We start from the raw sequence: 16143 nt of genomic DNA, 5'->3' as shown, positions 1-16143 counted from the left end.
CATCAACAAACAACCCTTCAACATACAACAACATCACCTAAGCACAGAATGAGCATTGCTCTAGGCACTGATGACACAGCAATGAACAAGAGGCAGAACTCCCCACCTTTGAGGCATGTCACTTGCAAGGTCACAGAGAAAAACCTATTCAGGTAACACCCACCAAGTAGTAGAGCTGGTACCTGGTCAATTCCAGGCATCAAAAGAGCACTTCTGGGCTGGGAATGTGGCTCAAGTGGTAGTGCGCTGGCCTGGCATGCTCGAGGCACTGGGTTCGATCCTCAGCACCACATAAAAATAAAATAAAAATATTGTGTCCACCTAAAACAAACAAAAAAAGAGTACTTCCTCCCTCATTTTAATTTAAAACCCGCAGAGCTACTAACCCACAAATGCAGAGCAGCACGGATCATACCATGGAACAACAGTAAAGTGAAGTGTGTGGCCCTCAACATGTTCAACCAACATCAGCACCTTCCTCAACAAGACAAGCTGTGCGCCTACTGCCCTGGTACGTCTCTCCATTCTCCCCTCATGCCTTCTAGAGTTGAATACAGCTGCTACATCTTCATGGATCCAAGAGAATGGGTGGGGGAGCAGACACAATTAAATAATCTACGACAAAGATCCAAATTTTAGAACTTGAGGCCACAGGGTTCCATATGAAGAGTTAACTAAATGACCTGGAAGACACTCTCCAAAGGGGAGTCCAAGAGAGCCTACCTTCAACAGGATCTACCTAGTCAAGTGCCAATAAGCACTCCCATAACCAGATGCGGGGAAATTCTGTCTGATACTGAACAGGAGGGCTGTTTCTCCAGACACAGACAGAAACAGGCCAGAGTCTTCTGAGCCAGCCAAGCACTAGGGCACCCCCAGCAACTTCTTTCAGATAAGGAGACATAATGGGAATGAAAGGAGGACAAAAATCCCAAGGTCAATTTCCTGCCTTCGGTGGAACGCACGTGCCTGTCTCTCGGGATCCTCACAGTCTTCCTCAGTTTGTTTCTTGGTCTTATCAGGGCGCCAGGGCCTCCAGTGCCTTTGATCTCGGGAACGCTCAGCAGCAAGCCAGATCTGCCACCTGGGCAGAGTCTTCTCTTTTATCTCCTGGTCATCCTCTTCTGGCTCGTCATCATCCTCATCTAGACAAGAATGAAATCTCCAGTTCACCTAAGCAGTAAATAAAACCCCCACGGTCACTCAGTCAGCCTGCTGTGCCAGGTACTGTGTGGGCACCTACCACGCCAAGATGAATCAGAGCCAGGCCAGCCTCCTCAGGCATTCAGGGGCATCTAGGGACTCTCCCAAGGCCCAGGAAGAACAGGCAGGAAAGATAAGGGAATCAGACGATTTGAAATACTATCACAGCAAAAAAAAAAAAAAAGAATGATAGATACTCTAGACCAGCACTGTTCAAAAGAACTTTCTGCAGAGGTGAAAAATGTTCTTTATCTGTGCTAAAACAGTACTAACTAGCTACATGTGACTTACTGAGCACCTGAAATGTCACAAATAAAAAAAAACTGAATTCTTAATTTCATTTTAATTAATTTTTAAATAATCACTAGAGGTAACTAGAGGTCACTGTTTTGGACAACACAGTTTTAAAATGCTGAGTGACGGTATTGGCTTAGATTTCCTTAAGCCATCAGAATATTTAGACAGTGGCCTTATCATTAACTATGACACCACTGTAAGTTGCTTAAAAATAGGTCAATTCAGAATATCTAGTAATTTCTCTGTTTCCTAATTCTGAACAACTGATTCCAGAAAAACAAAAACCTATGTTCACATAAAATCCTATACACTAATGTTTGTAGTGGCTTTATTCACAGTAGCCCAAACGTCCCACAGTAAGTGAACAGAACCTGTGATACAACTATACTGTGGACTACTACTACTCAGTGTTAAAAACGAACAACTATTGATAGACTTGTGCTAAGTGAAAAATTCAATCTCAAAAAACTACACAGAAAACAAGTGTTGCAAAGAAGGTGGAGAGACCAGAGCCTTTGTGCAGTGGTGGTAGGAATGTAAAATGATACAGTCACTGTAAAAAATAGTATTGACAGTTGAAAAGATTGGACTTAGGATTACCATGATTGGGCAATTCTACTTCTGAATATATACCAAAAACCAAAAGCAGGAACTCAAATATTTTACACCCGTGTTTGTGACAGCATCAGCAACCACTGAAGGTGAAGCAACCCAAGTGTCCATCAATGGAAGAATGAATAAACATTCACACACATCCCATCTTAAGAGAAAGGGAAATTCCAACACATGCACAACACAGGTGAACCTTAAGGACACTATGATAAGTGGAATAAGCTTGTCACAAAAGGACAAATAATTACAAAACTGATCTTGTGTGAGGTTACTAAAGCAAGAAAGAATGGTAGCTGCCACAGGGAGCAGGGATTAATGAGCACAGAGTTTCAGAGAAGGAAGATGCAAACATTCTAGAGATGGTAGAGAACAGATCAGTGGGAGGGGACAGGGGGACCAAAAAGGGGAGTCATGGGGGGGAGCTCTGTGTGATGAATCAGATCTGTGTTGGAGTGTGGTGGTGACTGCATGAAGCTACACGGGACTGAAGTGCTTAGGGAAACACACACACACATACAAACGAGGTGCAGACTGGTGAAACTGGAATAAACCCTGCAGACTATACCAATGCCAGCTTCCTGGTTGTGAAACTCTGCCCAATGTGTGGAACTGAGCAAAGGGTTCACAAACTCCTAGGTACATTTGTTTTAGCTTCTTGTAAATCTACAAGTATTTCAAAATAAAAAAAAAACAACAAAAACCCTGAATAATTTAAATGTATAACAGCATTCTACTCTAATGTTCTTTGTTTCTCAAAGTAAAATACCAAAATGTATTCATCCTCATCTTCTAAAGGTCTACATTTAAAGTAATCCATTAAACACTTTTGAGAAATACTTTAAAATGATCCCTGAGTTATACATATTCAGTTAAACACCTGAATTTATTGCACGAAGAATTCAAGCAAGGCATGATATTATGTGCCTGTAATCCCAGTTACTTGGGAGGCTGAGACAGGAGGATCATAAGTTCTAGGCCAGTCTGAGCAACTTACTGAGACTCTGTCTCAAAATTTGAAAATATTTTTAAAAGGGATCAGAGTATAGCTCAATGGTATAGTGTTTGCCTAGAATGTGCAAGGCCCTGGGTCCAATCCCTAGGTCTGAAGAAAAAAAAAAAAAGAAAAAAGAATTCAAATGATCACATGGTTTTGGACAGGCAGACATAATAATTACAGACTAATGGGTAAAAGTAAGCTGTGATATATGAAAAAGATATGCCTCAGAACACATTATAAAATCCCAACTACCTTCTAAATGCTACATTTCTCAGGGTGAACAGAAATTTTAAAAGTAAAAACAAAAATGGTTACCAACTAGTTTTCTGGAAACAAGAAAATTATCAATCTCTCTGCTGGTTTTTTGAAAGACTCCTATTAAATTCATCAGAAAGAAATTAATTAAATTCAATAGACAATTTTCTTTAATGGAAACATTAGGAAATCTCAGGAAATATAGATGCCAAAACACCTCCCTAACTTGATATTAAAAGTCAAGGTCTCCACACTTAACACTCCTTTCTAAGAAAACTAACTTTACATCTTATTATGAGTGACCATGAGACATCTGGACACTCATCAGAGAAACAGTGTTACCCTAATCTCCAGATAACTGCTATGAGAATGCTACTTTATCATTGCAAAAGTGCAGAATTTGACAAACTTTATAACACAGATACTAAGCATCATAATAATCTTGCTCCTCAACAAATCAAAAAGCTAGCCTAAAACACAGACCCAAGTTGAGTCAGTCACTGAATAAAGAAGGCTTAATGCCAAGACTGCCATTTTTTGGTCCTTGGTCACTACATCTCTGTGGCCAACAGTGCAACACTTCGATTTCACACATGCAGGCTTTAGGCTGTTGGCCTTCACACAGAGCCACTGGTTAGCCTGGAGACTGGTTCCAGTTCTTGTTGAAAAAGAACCCTCAAGGGAAATCTAAAAGCTGAGCCTACCACAGGGTCCCATGAGGCACGATCCTCACCCGAAGGCGCCCCCAGCAGAGCAAGCCCAAAACTTCAAAGGAGCCCTCTGCCCCCTCAGTGGTAGCAGAGATGCCACCTGGCCTGAGCTCTGTGCCGGGCAAACCATACCGACACCAAAGTTTCTATCTATAGGTCAAGAAAACAGCCTAGAGAGGCTGGGGTTGTGGCTCAGTGGCACAGCGCTTAACTCTCACACGTGCAGCACTGGGTTCGATCCTCAGCACCACATAAAAATAAACAAAGATATTGTGTCCATGTATAACTAAAAAAAACATTTAAAAAAATAGAAAACAGGGCCTAGAAAGGTCATGCTGGGAGAAAAGGCAGCTGAGCCTCAACTAGGACCTGGTTCCCAAGTCCTGGTACTTTGGATCAAACAGTCTGCCTGGGAGACCTCCCTCTAGGCTAGAAGTGCTTTTCAGAGAGAGAAGCAGTTACTGAATGTCTAAGAGCTGCACCACCCAAGGCCCAGCTGTGAGTATGTGGCTGGTGAGTACTGGACAAGTGGCTGGGTGAACTGACGTGAATGGCAGGTGCAAAATACACACCAACTTTCAAGGAATTAGCAGGAAAAGGAGAAAAATGTAAAATATCTTATTAATAATTTTTAAATACTGATAGTATTTACATGCTGCAATGTTTATGTTATGATATACAAGGTTAAAAATACCATTATTAAGTAATTTCACTGTTTCTTTTTACTACTTTTGGTACTAGGGATGGAATCCAGGGTCACTTTACCACTGAGTGACATCCCCAGCCCACCCCAGCCCACCCCACCCCACCCCACTTTTTAAATATTTTATTCTGAGATAAGATATCATTAAATTGCTTAGGGCCTCAATAAATTGCTGCGGCTAGCCGTGAACTTGTAATCCTCCTGCCTCAGCCTCCAAGGTACTGGGATTACAGGCATGTGCCACCACACCCAACTTTTTACTTTTTCATTGTAGTTACTGGAAAATCTGAAATCACACATGTGGCTTGTGTTGTATTTCTATTAGAAAGTGCTGTGTTAGAATTTAAATCTGGAAAGAACTCTGGAGTAATGCAGAATGACAGTTATACAAATGCTAGTTAATAATTATTTTGCAATATTCCTAAAAAGGCAAAAAGGATCTGTTGGTCTGTATGTTGCCAAAGGAACAATAAGACCTTCTTAAATACACACTTGCTTCTTCAGGAGCAACTTACGAAGAAAATAAAAAATTCCTTCCCCCGGAGACTCAATCCTCAGAGCACTGTGGACTGGAGGAACGGGATGTTAAGTACTTTCAAGCCTAAAAGAGGAAGAAACAGTCTACTCTCCCATGAAATCTACTTAATGTGTTTTTGACATTTTGAAGTTTGTACATGTTCTTAAGCTACAGATAAAAAGGTTATACAGACATACAAGTGACCATGAAGATGCTGAAACTCCAGATGAAAAGCGCATACCCATCTTCCTGAGGAGGCACCTACCTGGATTGATGACCACCCAGCCACCCCGCTCCTGCTGGTGCATCCACGCCCGCCAGCCTCGAGCTCCTTTCTCCCCAGGCCGTGGCTCTCCACTGTCCCAGAAGGGCTCAAAAAATTCCACCTGTTTAGGTTTAAAAACATGTAAGTTAGGCCTACATGTTAAGTAGGCAAAATAAGAGCTGGTGGACACACCAGGAGCAGAGGATTCCTAAAGCCATATGCGGCTACCAGTGTTTGAAGTCAACATACGGAACACGCCACGACAAAAACACAATAGCTAGTGTGGTAGGCAGCCTCCAAGACACCTCACTCCTGCCTCAGAATGCACAATTCTGAGCAAAGGCTGGCCCAGTGACTTATAATAAATCAAATATGGCCAAGATGAAGAGATGACACTTCCAAAGTTAGGTTATAAAAAAGACCGGCCAAATTCTAGTGACAGGGCCTGCAGCTGGGCAGGAGACAAGCAGTTTCCCAGTTCTGCTCCTTGGTGGCTTTGCCTGTTCCTCTAATGCCACTGGATCCCCCGACAGATATCTGAAGTCACATTGCTTTCAAGACCTTTTCAGGGGAAGGGAATTCAAAATTCCAATGACCATGAGCTCTTGAGGGGAAAACCACATCTTAGGTAACTCTACCCCCAACACCTGGCACAGAGCTCAACACATAGTAGGGACTTAATAAATGCTTGTTGGCACAGACACAGAAGGGAAGCATGCCAAGGAAAAAAATGGCCTGCATTTTAGCCTGACTCATGAGCCCCTGGCTCCACTCATGTGGGCATTAGGTCCATAGTGTGTGGAAACCGGCTCACTGGCAATAAATAATTCCCCACGGAACAGAATGTGGCCGCGCTGAGCAGGAACATGATCATGCTATCAACTGGCAACAGGACTTCAAGAGTGAGCCAACAACCCTACTCCCACAAGGCTCTTGAAAGAAACCTTTCAAAGGACAAACATTCTTCCAACCAGCACAGGACAGCATAGACAGAGTCACAGGATTATGCAGCCTGAGCAGTGTCCTGCACACTTGGAGGAACATGGTCTCTAGAAGAGTCAGGGCAGGGTAGGGCAGGGTAGGACAGGGCAGGACAGAGCAAGCAAGCTGATATGGGCCCTGCACTCCCAGCATGTGTCAGTCACCCTCGGAAAAGGAACTGGAAGACTATGCTCTCGCTTCATAGGGCTGCTCTTGTGAGAGTGACGGAAGAAAGTGCACTCAAGAAAAAGAACTTTTCTTAAAATAGTGTGATAAATTATTGTAACCAGTGTTTTTTACTCCAAAGAAACAGTGGTATCTGTTTTATTACATAAACTATTAATGTGTGTACAGTAATGTCTCAGTTAATAAAAAATGGAAAATTGTTAAGTAAGAAGTTTCATTTCAAAGTTGTCACATAAATGCTTTGGAAACACACATACCTATTTGTACTTAAAACCTCAAGACTAAGGCTCATGATCCCTGGACACCTATGAGCAGCTGAGCACTGGTCCTCTTGTGTCACAGTAGCCAGTGGACTCCTTCTCCGGGCAGTAAATGCTCTCCTCACAGACAGTGAGTCTCAGTAGAGGAACAAGGATGAGAGGGATTCAGACCCCGACCCTTAGAATCAGCTAAGAATCACTTCTGGAACACAGCATATTCTTAAAAAACCAAAGAATATAAAACTACTCTATCTGGCTTATTAATAATCCATTACACTAATGTTAACTAGTAATTCTTTAACCCAACTTTAACTAGAGATAAATCATTATAAAAATGGTTTTTACTGGCAATTCGTGAAACTTCCATAGGAGGGAGACCTGAGCCTCTTCAGAGCAAAAAAGCAGTTTTCTTCAGTGGAAAAAGGGAAGACAGTGGTTTTCACAAGAGTATATCTCTATAATAAGATGTTCTCATTTCTTCACAAAACAAACTCTGGCACTGTTCACTTATCACCTAAAAAATGAACCCTTCTCAAGGACTGGTGTGGACAAAGTGCCTGTATGCAATTTCATTTGCAACTCCAGCAAACACTGTAGGCAGTAGAAAGGTTACCTGGCCAGCACCACAAGACCCAGACTAGGATGCAGGAGAGTGACGGGCCTGCCGCTGCAGCATGACTGCTGGAGATGAGCTGCCTTTAAACAAGGGCCACGAGGGGAGAATGGATGGATAATGGGCACGTCTCCACATGGAGAGAAGGGACGAATCTTCCCTTCTCTATCCCTATTTCATTACTTTCACTGTGGAATTTTCCTTGGCTCAGTGAAATATTTCTGAGAAAGAGACACTGATCATATAAGCAGAGATTGGTACCTGTACTTTGGTAGGCAGATCTTTCACACTGTCAGGTTTGAAGAAAGTGAAGTCAACCATGGCCTGGAACAAAGACACGGCCTTCTCTGAGTGGCCAGCCTGCCGCAGAAAGTGGCACTGCTGAAGAAGGAGTGCTGCAGAAGGGAGAAGAAAGGGAAGGAATTCCTTGCTGATACCACTGAGGGAGAGAACAGGACGCTCACAACATGCAACTAAACACTGAGAACATCTTTTGCCAGAAATTCCTGTTAACATTTTCAAAGCTGGAACACACACATGTCCTGATCTAAAAGGACTATCAGCAGTACTCCATCCAAGTATAATCTTGCTGATTTTTGATGAAGCCAACACAGAATACTATTATAATAAAAACTACACATGGTACCTAAAAATACGTCAAGAGATTGATCTGAATGTTGGCTGTCAAATATTCAACACTGCTACAAGAACTGTGGGAAAAGGATGACGTAGATTTTTATCAGAGAGCAAAGCTCTGTACCCCACGGATCACTAGATGGCGTCACTGCCCAGCAATTTTCATCAAGCCCTCAGAGTCCACTGTGAACAAATCCAGGTTCTGTGCTTGAAATTTTCAGTTCAGCGTCACAATGGTATAATTCCATTTGCTAAATAACATCAAGCTATGTATGTAGCATATCACAAATAATTTTAAATATAAGACTTTTAAAAGTTACTCCATGGAATTTATTTTATTTTTTGGTGCTGGAGAGCAAACCTAGGGCCTCATACATGCTAAGCACTCACTCCCAATACCTCCAGCCCCAAAGGTGAGATTCTTTATGTTAAGAGTAGTAAATGCTTATAAATTTATAGAGCACTATGTTTGTATTAGAAGCTAACAGTAATAACAGCAGGGAATTCAATAAAAGATATGCCTGTTAGGTGCCACACACTAAGCTGGACTCACCACATATCATCTCTATCTCATTGATGTTCACAATAGCCCTGTGAGCAGATGAGTTTTTTTAAACTATTGCTCCTGATGGGGAAACTGGAGCTCAAACAGGAAAATGAATATATATGTCCAAAGTCACACCAGAGCCAATGAAGGACAAATCCCAGATTCAAACTGAAGAGTGACATTCTCCAGCTCCTGCATAACATGCTACCTCACATTACTGCAGAAATCTAGTCTAAGCTCCTTGGAATACACCCAAAACATTAACAGCATAATAATATCAATAACGTATCTACGCAGTCAGTAAGGCATCTCATGTACATTATTACCAGCGACCAGGTAACTAGGGGTTGTAACAGGTTGATAGCCAAAGCACTTAAAAGACTGTTTACTGGACTAATAAGTACAAAAGTTGGAACTTCATGTTCAGTGACATTTTCCCAACTACTGATTCTAAACAGTCCCCACCCCGCCACCAACATCCCTACCCACAGAGCTGGAGGGGAATCTTTTAATCTACCAGAGTCATAACACTTTTTTTAAAAAATTACTTCTGACAATTTAGACTTTTCTAAAATAAACCAAAAATAAGTCCTTTTTTCCAACTCCTCCCACGCAACTGGATCAGTTATCTTCTTACCAAACATGGCCTCTTCTATGCCAGGCAGCGCAGGGTGAGATAAGATGCTGCCATCCTTAACAGCAGACAGAGTGCTCAAGCACTTTCCATAAAGACTGTGAATTTTTGATATTGAAAAAGTACTAAATTGGCTCTGGCAAAACAAAAGGTATTTCTGCCAAAGGACCGTGTTATTGGGATGTAAAAAGATCAGTTTCTGCCACTCTTTGACCAGCGCAGCAGGCTCCCAGAACTCCGCACAGAGCTTCAGCTTGGCGAGCTTGAGATCGATGCTGCTCTGGTTGCTCTCAATGGCCCGCTCCAGGATGGCCAGCTTCTTCTCCAGGATGAGCTTCAGGGACTTCTTTCTCTTCTCCTGTTCTCCTTCCTCCATAGCATACAGGCCAGGACTCCTCATGACCTCATCCTCAATGACAAAAACACCAATTTACTAACACAATGAGTGGGGACCTCCAGCGTGTCGACAGTGCTTGGGTAGGCTAACAATCCCCACGAGTTTCTACCTTGTCGATAACCACTCATTCATCATAATTCCTTTTCATGAAAACTCGGTTCTTAAGATGCCTGTGTCACCTACCACAGTAGTCGTGATCTCTTTACTTCAACAGATTGACCTGCCTACTCTGCCATTTTTAACTTAGATTTATTTAAGTGTTAGTAACCAGCATATCGTGCCCTGAAAACCTTTTCTGAAGAGCCAGTCTTACCAATAAAACAGCCAAACATGGGACAGTATCTAATGATAGCATGTGGTTCCAAGTGAAGACAAAAGACAGACCCATCTGCTTTAGGGAAACACACAGGGAGCACACAGCTCTAGCTACTGACTTCTGATTTGTGCGCTTGGCCTGTGTTGTTTGTACTTCAGACTTGCTTCCCACTGCCTAGTGAATATCTACTCCTCTTGAGATTCTGTTCCTTCCTGAGCTAGGATGTGGCTTGGTGCAAGAGCACTTGCTCAGCACAAGTGAGGCCCTGGTTTTGATCCCTAGCACCAAAAAAAAAAAAAAGAAGAAGAAGAAGAAGAAGAAGAAAAGGATTCTGTTCCAATCTCACCTTTCCTTGGGAGCCTGTCTTCCTCCCCAATGGCAAGTGACTCCCTTCCCAAATAACACAGCACAGCACTGACTACCCAGGCTGCATTTGTTCCTCACGTCAGGCTTCCTCGGTGGACCCTGAGCAAGCTCAGGGAAAGGGCTAGAGCCTAACTATCTTTACATGCTCAGTGCCAGGTTTCCTCATGGCAGCTCCGAAAGTGCTGCAGAATAAAAGGGTCTGCCCCAATTCAGGAATCTCATTCCAAGGTATGGGAACCAGGACAGGGACACTTACCTGAAAAGCGACAAATGCCATCCACAGCTGAATATCCCGAGGGTTCTCCCGAACCTTCCTATTAAACTCCTCCACCTTTGCCTTGAGAAGAGCATTCTCTCTGTCCAGCTGTGAGTCTGGCTGCTTTGATTCTGCTTCTGAAGGACCCTGTCCTTGTAACCACTGTGTGGTTGACTGATCATAAATCCCCAAAGGATTCAACCAGGTTGTAACAGGAGAAGCCATATCATCCAAGTCCTTCACGGGGATAAACAAGACCGGCTCTGCAGAGGGAGGATCAGTTCTACTGCTAACAGAAACGCCATCAACGCTCATCAACCCCACGCTCTTCTTCGTAAAATAGCGTTCAACGTGCCTGTGCGCACGCTTCTTTGTTGAGGAAGCCCCTTCCCAAGATATGCACTGCTTCTTCGGGTTAATGCCCAGGCAGGAGTCTCCTTTCCTCTTGTATCTTTTTTAAAAAAAAAGAAAAAAGGTTACTGAGGGAGTACATGTGCTACCTCAAAGTGCCTGAAGGCTCATTAGAACTTTAAACTCTTTCAAGTTCACTGCACACAAATTGCTTGTATTAGGGCTGGGGTTGGGGCTTAGTAGTAGAGCACTCGCCTAGCATGTGTGAGGTACTGGGTTCGATTCTCAGAACTGCATATAAATAAATAAAATAAAGGTCCATTGACAACTAAAAAATATTTTTTTAAAAAATTGCTTCTATTTAGAGCCATGAGAGAATTAGCAATCAGCATTTTCTGCCGAGTCTGACTGCTTCCCCTAACAAGTCAACCCTCGTTAACGTTTCCATCATGACCATCTTCTAGATTTTAGTAATTTATATTTTCCTGGAGCTTTGTGGTTAAAGTACTGCCATATTCATTATGTCATCTGATCATCACAACCACACACGACAGGTAGGCAGAAATCTCATCACCTTTTACATTGTTCCTAATAAGCACACTGAGCTGGGAACCTAAGCCATCATCTGTCTCCTACCTCAGTCCCGATTTCTCAATATCGTCCTGTGTCCGTACATAAGACAACATACAGGCCTAAGATTCTTTTTTTAGTCCTGAAACAAAGTATGTCAAATGAAATTACATCTGGCTATTTTCTACTCTAGAGGAAAAGAGGCTGGGTTCTTAAACGCTTTTATGTAACACGTAGGTGTCCCCAGAGTTACCAGCACATGACTACTGAATATACGCATAGGCAAAATGAAAGAAAATTTTGTACTTTTCTGTATATAGTTAGCAAACAACCCAATTAAAAACTGAGCAAAGCGAGGCACAGTGGTGCACACCTGTAATCCCATCAACTTGGGAGGCTGAGCAAGAAAATCCCAAGTTTGAGCCAACCTCAACAACTTAGCAAGACCCTAAGCAATTTAGCAAGACCCTGTCTCAAAGTTTTAAAAAATAAAAAGGGCTGGGGATCTATCTCAATGGTAAAGCACAACTGCATTCAATCCCTAGTACCAAAAATAAATAAATAAGTAGCGCGCTCGCCTGGCATGCACGAGGTACTGGGTTCGATCCTCAGCATGGAAAATAAAAAATAAATATTAAAAAATTATCTTTAAAAAAAAAGGACAACAGCCGGTGGCTGAGCCAGGACCAGCACCGCCAGCAGCGGAAAGAACCACTACTGACAAATGCTGCCACGCAGGTGAGCCTCACAAACCCGACGCAGGGCGCCACCAGTCTGCTCCCGTGGATTCTGACCAGGCTTGAGGAATCACGGGTGGGAGGAAGTTAGGAAGGTGCCTGCCGCTGGAAGCATGGGAAGGAGCAGGAGGAGAAAAGCACCAGCCACAGCGAGCCTCTCTTGTCATTCGGTCTGGCTCTCACAAGCTCTGCCTCCACCACACGCAGGCCACTATGGTCTCCCCCTCCATCCTGAGCTTCTCCACTGCTCACAGCTGCCCTCTGTGAACACCCTGTCCTTTGTCAATGCTCAAGTGTGATGACTTCCGCAAGATGGAAATGTTTTCTCCAACACCGGCCCTGTAGGGCTTGGATGTCCTCTCAGGAACTGACAATCAACACTAATTCCCAAATTCCTACAGGGATGGTATTTGGAGGCGGGATCGCTAGAACATAATGGATCCAAAACGAAGGTCACCATCAGCATGGGACCCCCAAAGTGGGACTGGTGACTTCCCAGGAAGAAGGGAACAAAGTCCTGAGCTGACACAGTTGCTCTGTCTCCCAGGTCCTCATGCAGCCAGGGCCAGAGGCTGACCGTGAGCCACACACACCTGGATTCTTCAGAAAGTCACGGAGTCCTGGACCCCCAGGATTTTGTTAAAGGAGCAGAAAGCAGAGAAGACAAACCCTTTTCCTATCCCCCCCTCTCAACTCTTCCTAGATCACCTTAGGACAATCTTTCTGTATTCCAATATGAGTCAAAAACTGTAACGGGGCTAGGGTGCACCTCAAAGGTAGAGCTGTGCTCAGCATGCCTGGGGCAATACTCGAGCACCAAAACCTAAGGAGCGTAACAACAACTTGTAATGGGACAAAACAGAGTTAAACAGTTCTAAACACACTCCTCATTCCCTAAGGAACAAACTAAGTAAAAAAAAATTATTACTGTCTCTTTAATTACTACTATTTTAATAGTATTGATCCCTTATTAAAAACATACAGTATTTTAAATATTCATATAACCTATTAAAAATGTTTACTGAGGCCAGGCACAGTGGTGCATACTGTAATCTCAGTGACTCAGGAGGCTGAAGCAGGAAGATCGCAAGTTTGAGGCTGGCCTCAACAACTCAGTGAGGCCCTAAGCAATGACACCCTGCTTCAAAATAAAAAATCATAAGGGATGTGGCTTACTGGGTAAGCACCCCTGGGTTCAATCCCCAGTATGGGGGAGGAGTTATTTAGTTTTCTAATTTAAAAGTAATAGCTTCATTTTCTGTAGCAAAGGAGATGAAACTGCTAGAGAATCTTACCGGCTTATATTATCTACTTTCAGACATTGTTCTGTATACATTTGGATATTTGCACGTACACTTCCTTTTTAACAGTTGATATCACATAGTTTCAAGATTTCCTCCCTACCTTCAAGCTCTCTCCATACCAACAGTCTTATGAGAATATAATTTTTATTGGCTTCCAACTGTTCCACTGTACAGATGGGTACAGTTAACTATTTCTCTACTCCTGAACATTTAGACTGTATCTAAGTAATCACTTACCAAAGAATCTTAACCCACTTCCACTGTCCCAGATGGAACACCTCTAAAAACTAAATTTGGTATATAATTATATATATATATATAATTATATAATAATGGGGAAAAATTATAATAATCAAATACTGTTGACAAATGTTATAACACTATATATATATATGAGCTTTAAATTATGATTTGCAACCTATTTTAATATACCTGTGTCAATTCTACTGAAATATTGGCAGATTTGAAAACTTGGGCCTTCAGAGGTTAACAAATTGGACAGAATTTAAGATGTTTTTTAATGCAATACCCCACCAATGAAGGTGCTCTTCCAATAAAGTTCTGTATCAAATAAACAGCTAGGCTTCACTTGAATAATTCAAAATTGGAACTTCCACTCTGGAGGTTCAATAAATGACACATCATGTGTACATTTTTAAATAAAAACCACAATAGTTGCCTGCCCGCCAAAGAAAGAAAAGGAAAAAAAAAAAAAAGAAAGAAAGAGAAAAAATAAGTCATTAGAAGATAAAGAGGGAAATAAATACATTTAAAAAGAGCACACAATTGGGCCTTGAATCCACTCAATAGGCCTGGGCCCTGGATGCCCATAAATTTACCTTTTCTTCAGTAGCTTCCATCTCATCTACCTTCACAGAATAAGAATACCTTAGTCCAAATTCCAATCCCATCACTGACTAGCTGGATGAATTTGATCATGTCATTAAAACCATTCTGTATTGGTCAGTTTTGCAATACTGTAACAAAATATCTGAGGCAGGCTAATTTATAAAAGAAAAAAGTTTATTTTGTTTTGGAGGCTTGGAGTCCAAACAGCAGGGTATAAGCTCTGAAGAGGGTGCCCTTTTACATCATCCCATCATGGTAGGAGCATGTATGTATCTTTGTATTTACTTGGTCTCTTGCTCAACTGTTATAAAAGCAATAAGGATTCTGTGATGAGGACTCCACCTTAGGGACCACCATCTAATCTAGTCACTCCCTATAGGCCACACCTCTACACATCAACAGTCAGATTAAGTTTTCATCCTCTTAATACCTTTAGCATAAGGCTTTGGGGATTAAACTCCTGCATGAGTTCAGAGCGATAACTCACAGTCAAACCACAGCACTGTCTGTGCCTCAGTTTCCTCATCTGTAATATGGGAATAGTAGTAGTCCCTTTGTCATAGTATTATTAGGAGGGTCAAAAAATTTTACAGATGTAAAAGTGTTAGAAGAGTGTCTGACACACAGTAAGGACTAGTAAATTTAAATTATTATTATTTTATAAAAACTGGCTCCCAGACATAAGCCAATATTTTGTCTGTTGTACAGCCAAAGAAATCATCTACTCAAAAATGGAGAAAAAACTGACTGATCTGAATTTCACTGACAGTGTATCAGTCCTAAGGAATTTTCCAAAGGGAAAAAATGACAGCATTTGCAGGTCATACCCTGCTGAATATCCCTCCAACATGTGCCATGTATTGCTGGGGCGCTCATGCTTGTCGATGTCTTTGTTTTGAGTCAAGTCTGATTTCCTGGAACTTCCATTAGTCCTGGTTCCGCCTCCCTGAGTCAAAATTCTGTCAATCCACTTTCCAATGGACAGTTCCACAAAGCTTAAGAGACAGTGATCACGTCCCTGCTACAGGCCAAACATCCATCCCTTCACCTGGTTTTGACAGACCAGAGCTAATCAAATCCTAAACAACGGCTCACCATCTGCTGGATGCTCTAGGTTTGTCTGCGTTCCTTTTCAAGTGGAACAGAAATACAGTATCCAACACAATATTACTACCACTATCCTCTGACCAGTCCAGAGTGCTGAGGGATGACTATCTTCCTAGACCCAATTACTGACAGCTGTATGGCTATTAACCCAGGTAAGACTGCCTCACTTAAAATTTCTGAGTTACTAGGAAACCAACAATGCCTTAAACCTTTTAATAGTCCTATCTGTAATTTAGATTAATAAGGTCATGTCTAATTACTCTTCTAAGGCCTATGCCATTCAGTGGCCTCAAGAGCCACTCTTTGTATTGTTTTCTCCTTTTTTCAATCTATTAATAAATAATAACCCTTTATAAGTGCACACCAATTTCCAACTCCATATCAAATATCTCTGATCTTTGAACATAAGAAAGGGCAGAAACTATATTTTCCATTTCCAAACAAAGAAAAGGAGGCTCAGACAGAGAGGCAACC

General features: G+C 42.1%; 1 protein-coding gene across 2 annotated transcripts in view; it reads right to left on the bottom strand.

Annotated features, from left to right (window-relative positions):
• Nrde2 (NRDE-2, necessary for RNA interference, domain containing) overlaps nucleotides 1-16143 on the bottom strand; it is a 49960-nt gene that overhangs the window by 15991 nt on the left and 17826 nt on the right. For both annotated transcript variants that reach the window (XR_013343784.1, XM_026394236.2), the window contains exons 5-9: nucleotides 10752-11202; nucleotides 9420-9825; nucleotides 7861-7994; nucleotides 5560-5680; nucleotides 970-1145 (exon numbers count right to left, since the gene is read on the bottom strand). Coding sequence is in view for 1 of the 2 variants with exons in the window: in XM_026394236.2 (XP_026250021.2) it covers nucleotides 970-1145; nucleotides 5560-5680; nucleotides 7861-7994; nucleotides 9420-9825; nucleotides 10752-11202 (1288 nt within the window). In the remaining variant the exon portion in view is untranslated. The remainder of the gene's footprint in view (nucleotides 1-969; nucleotides 1146-5559; nucleotides 5681-7860; nucleotides 7995-9419; nucleotides 9826-10751; nucleotides 11203-16143) is intronic.

Source organism: Urocitellus parryii, chromosome 6 (assembly GCF_045843805.1).
Source record: "Urocitellus parryii isolate mUroPar1 chromosome 6, mUroPar1.hap1, whole genome shotgun sequence".
In the NCBI taxonomy this organism is placed as follows: domain Eukaryota; kingdom Metazoa; phylum Chordata; class Mammalia; order Rodentia; family Sciuridae; genus Urocitellus; species Urocitellus parryii.
Note: the sequence above shows the minus strand (reverse complement) of the source record. Positions and strands in the feature narration are given on the sequence as shown.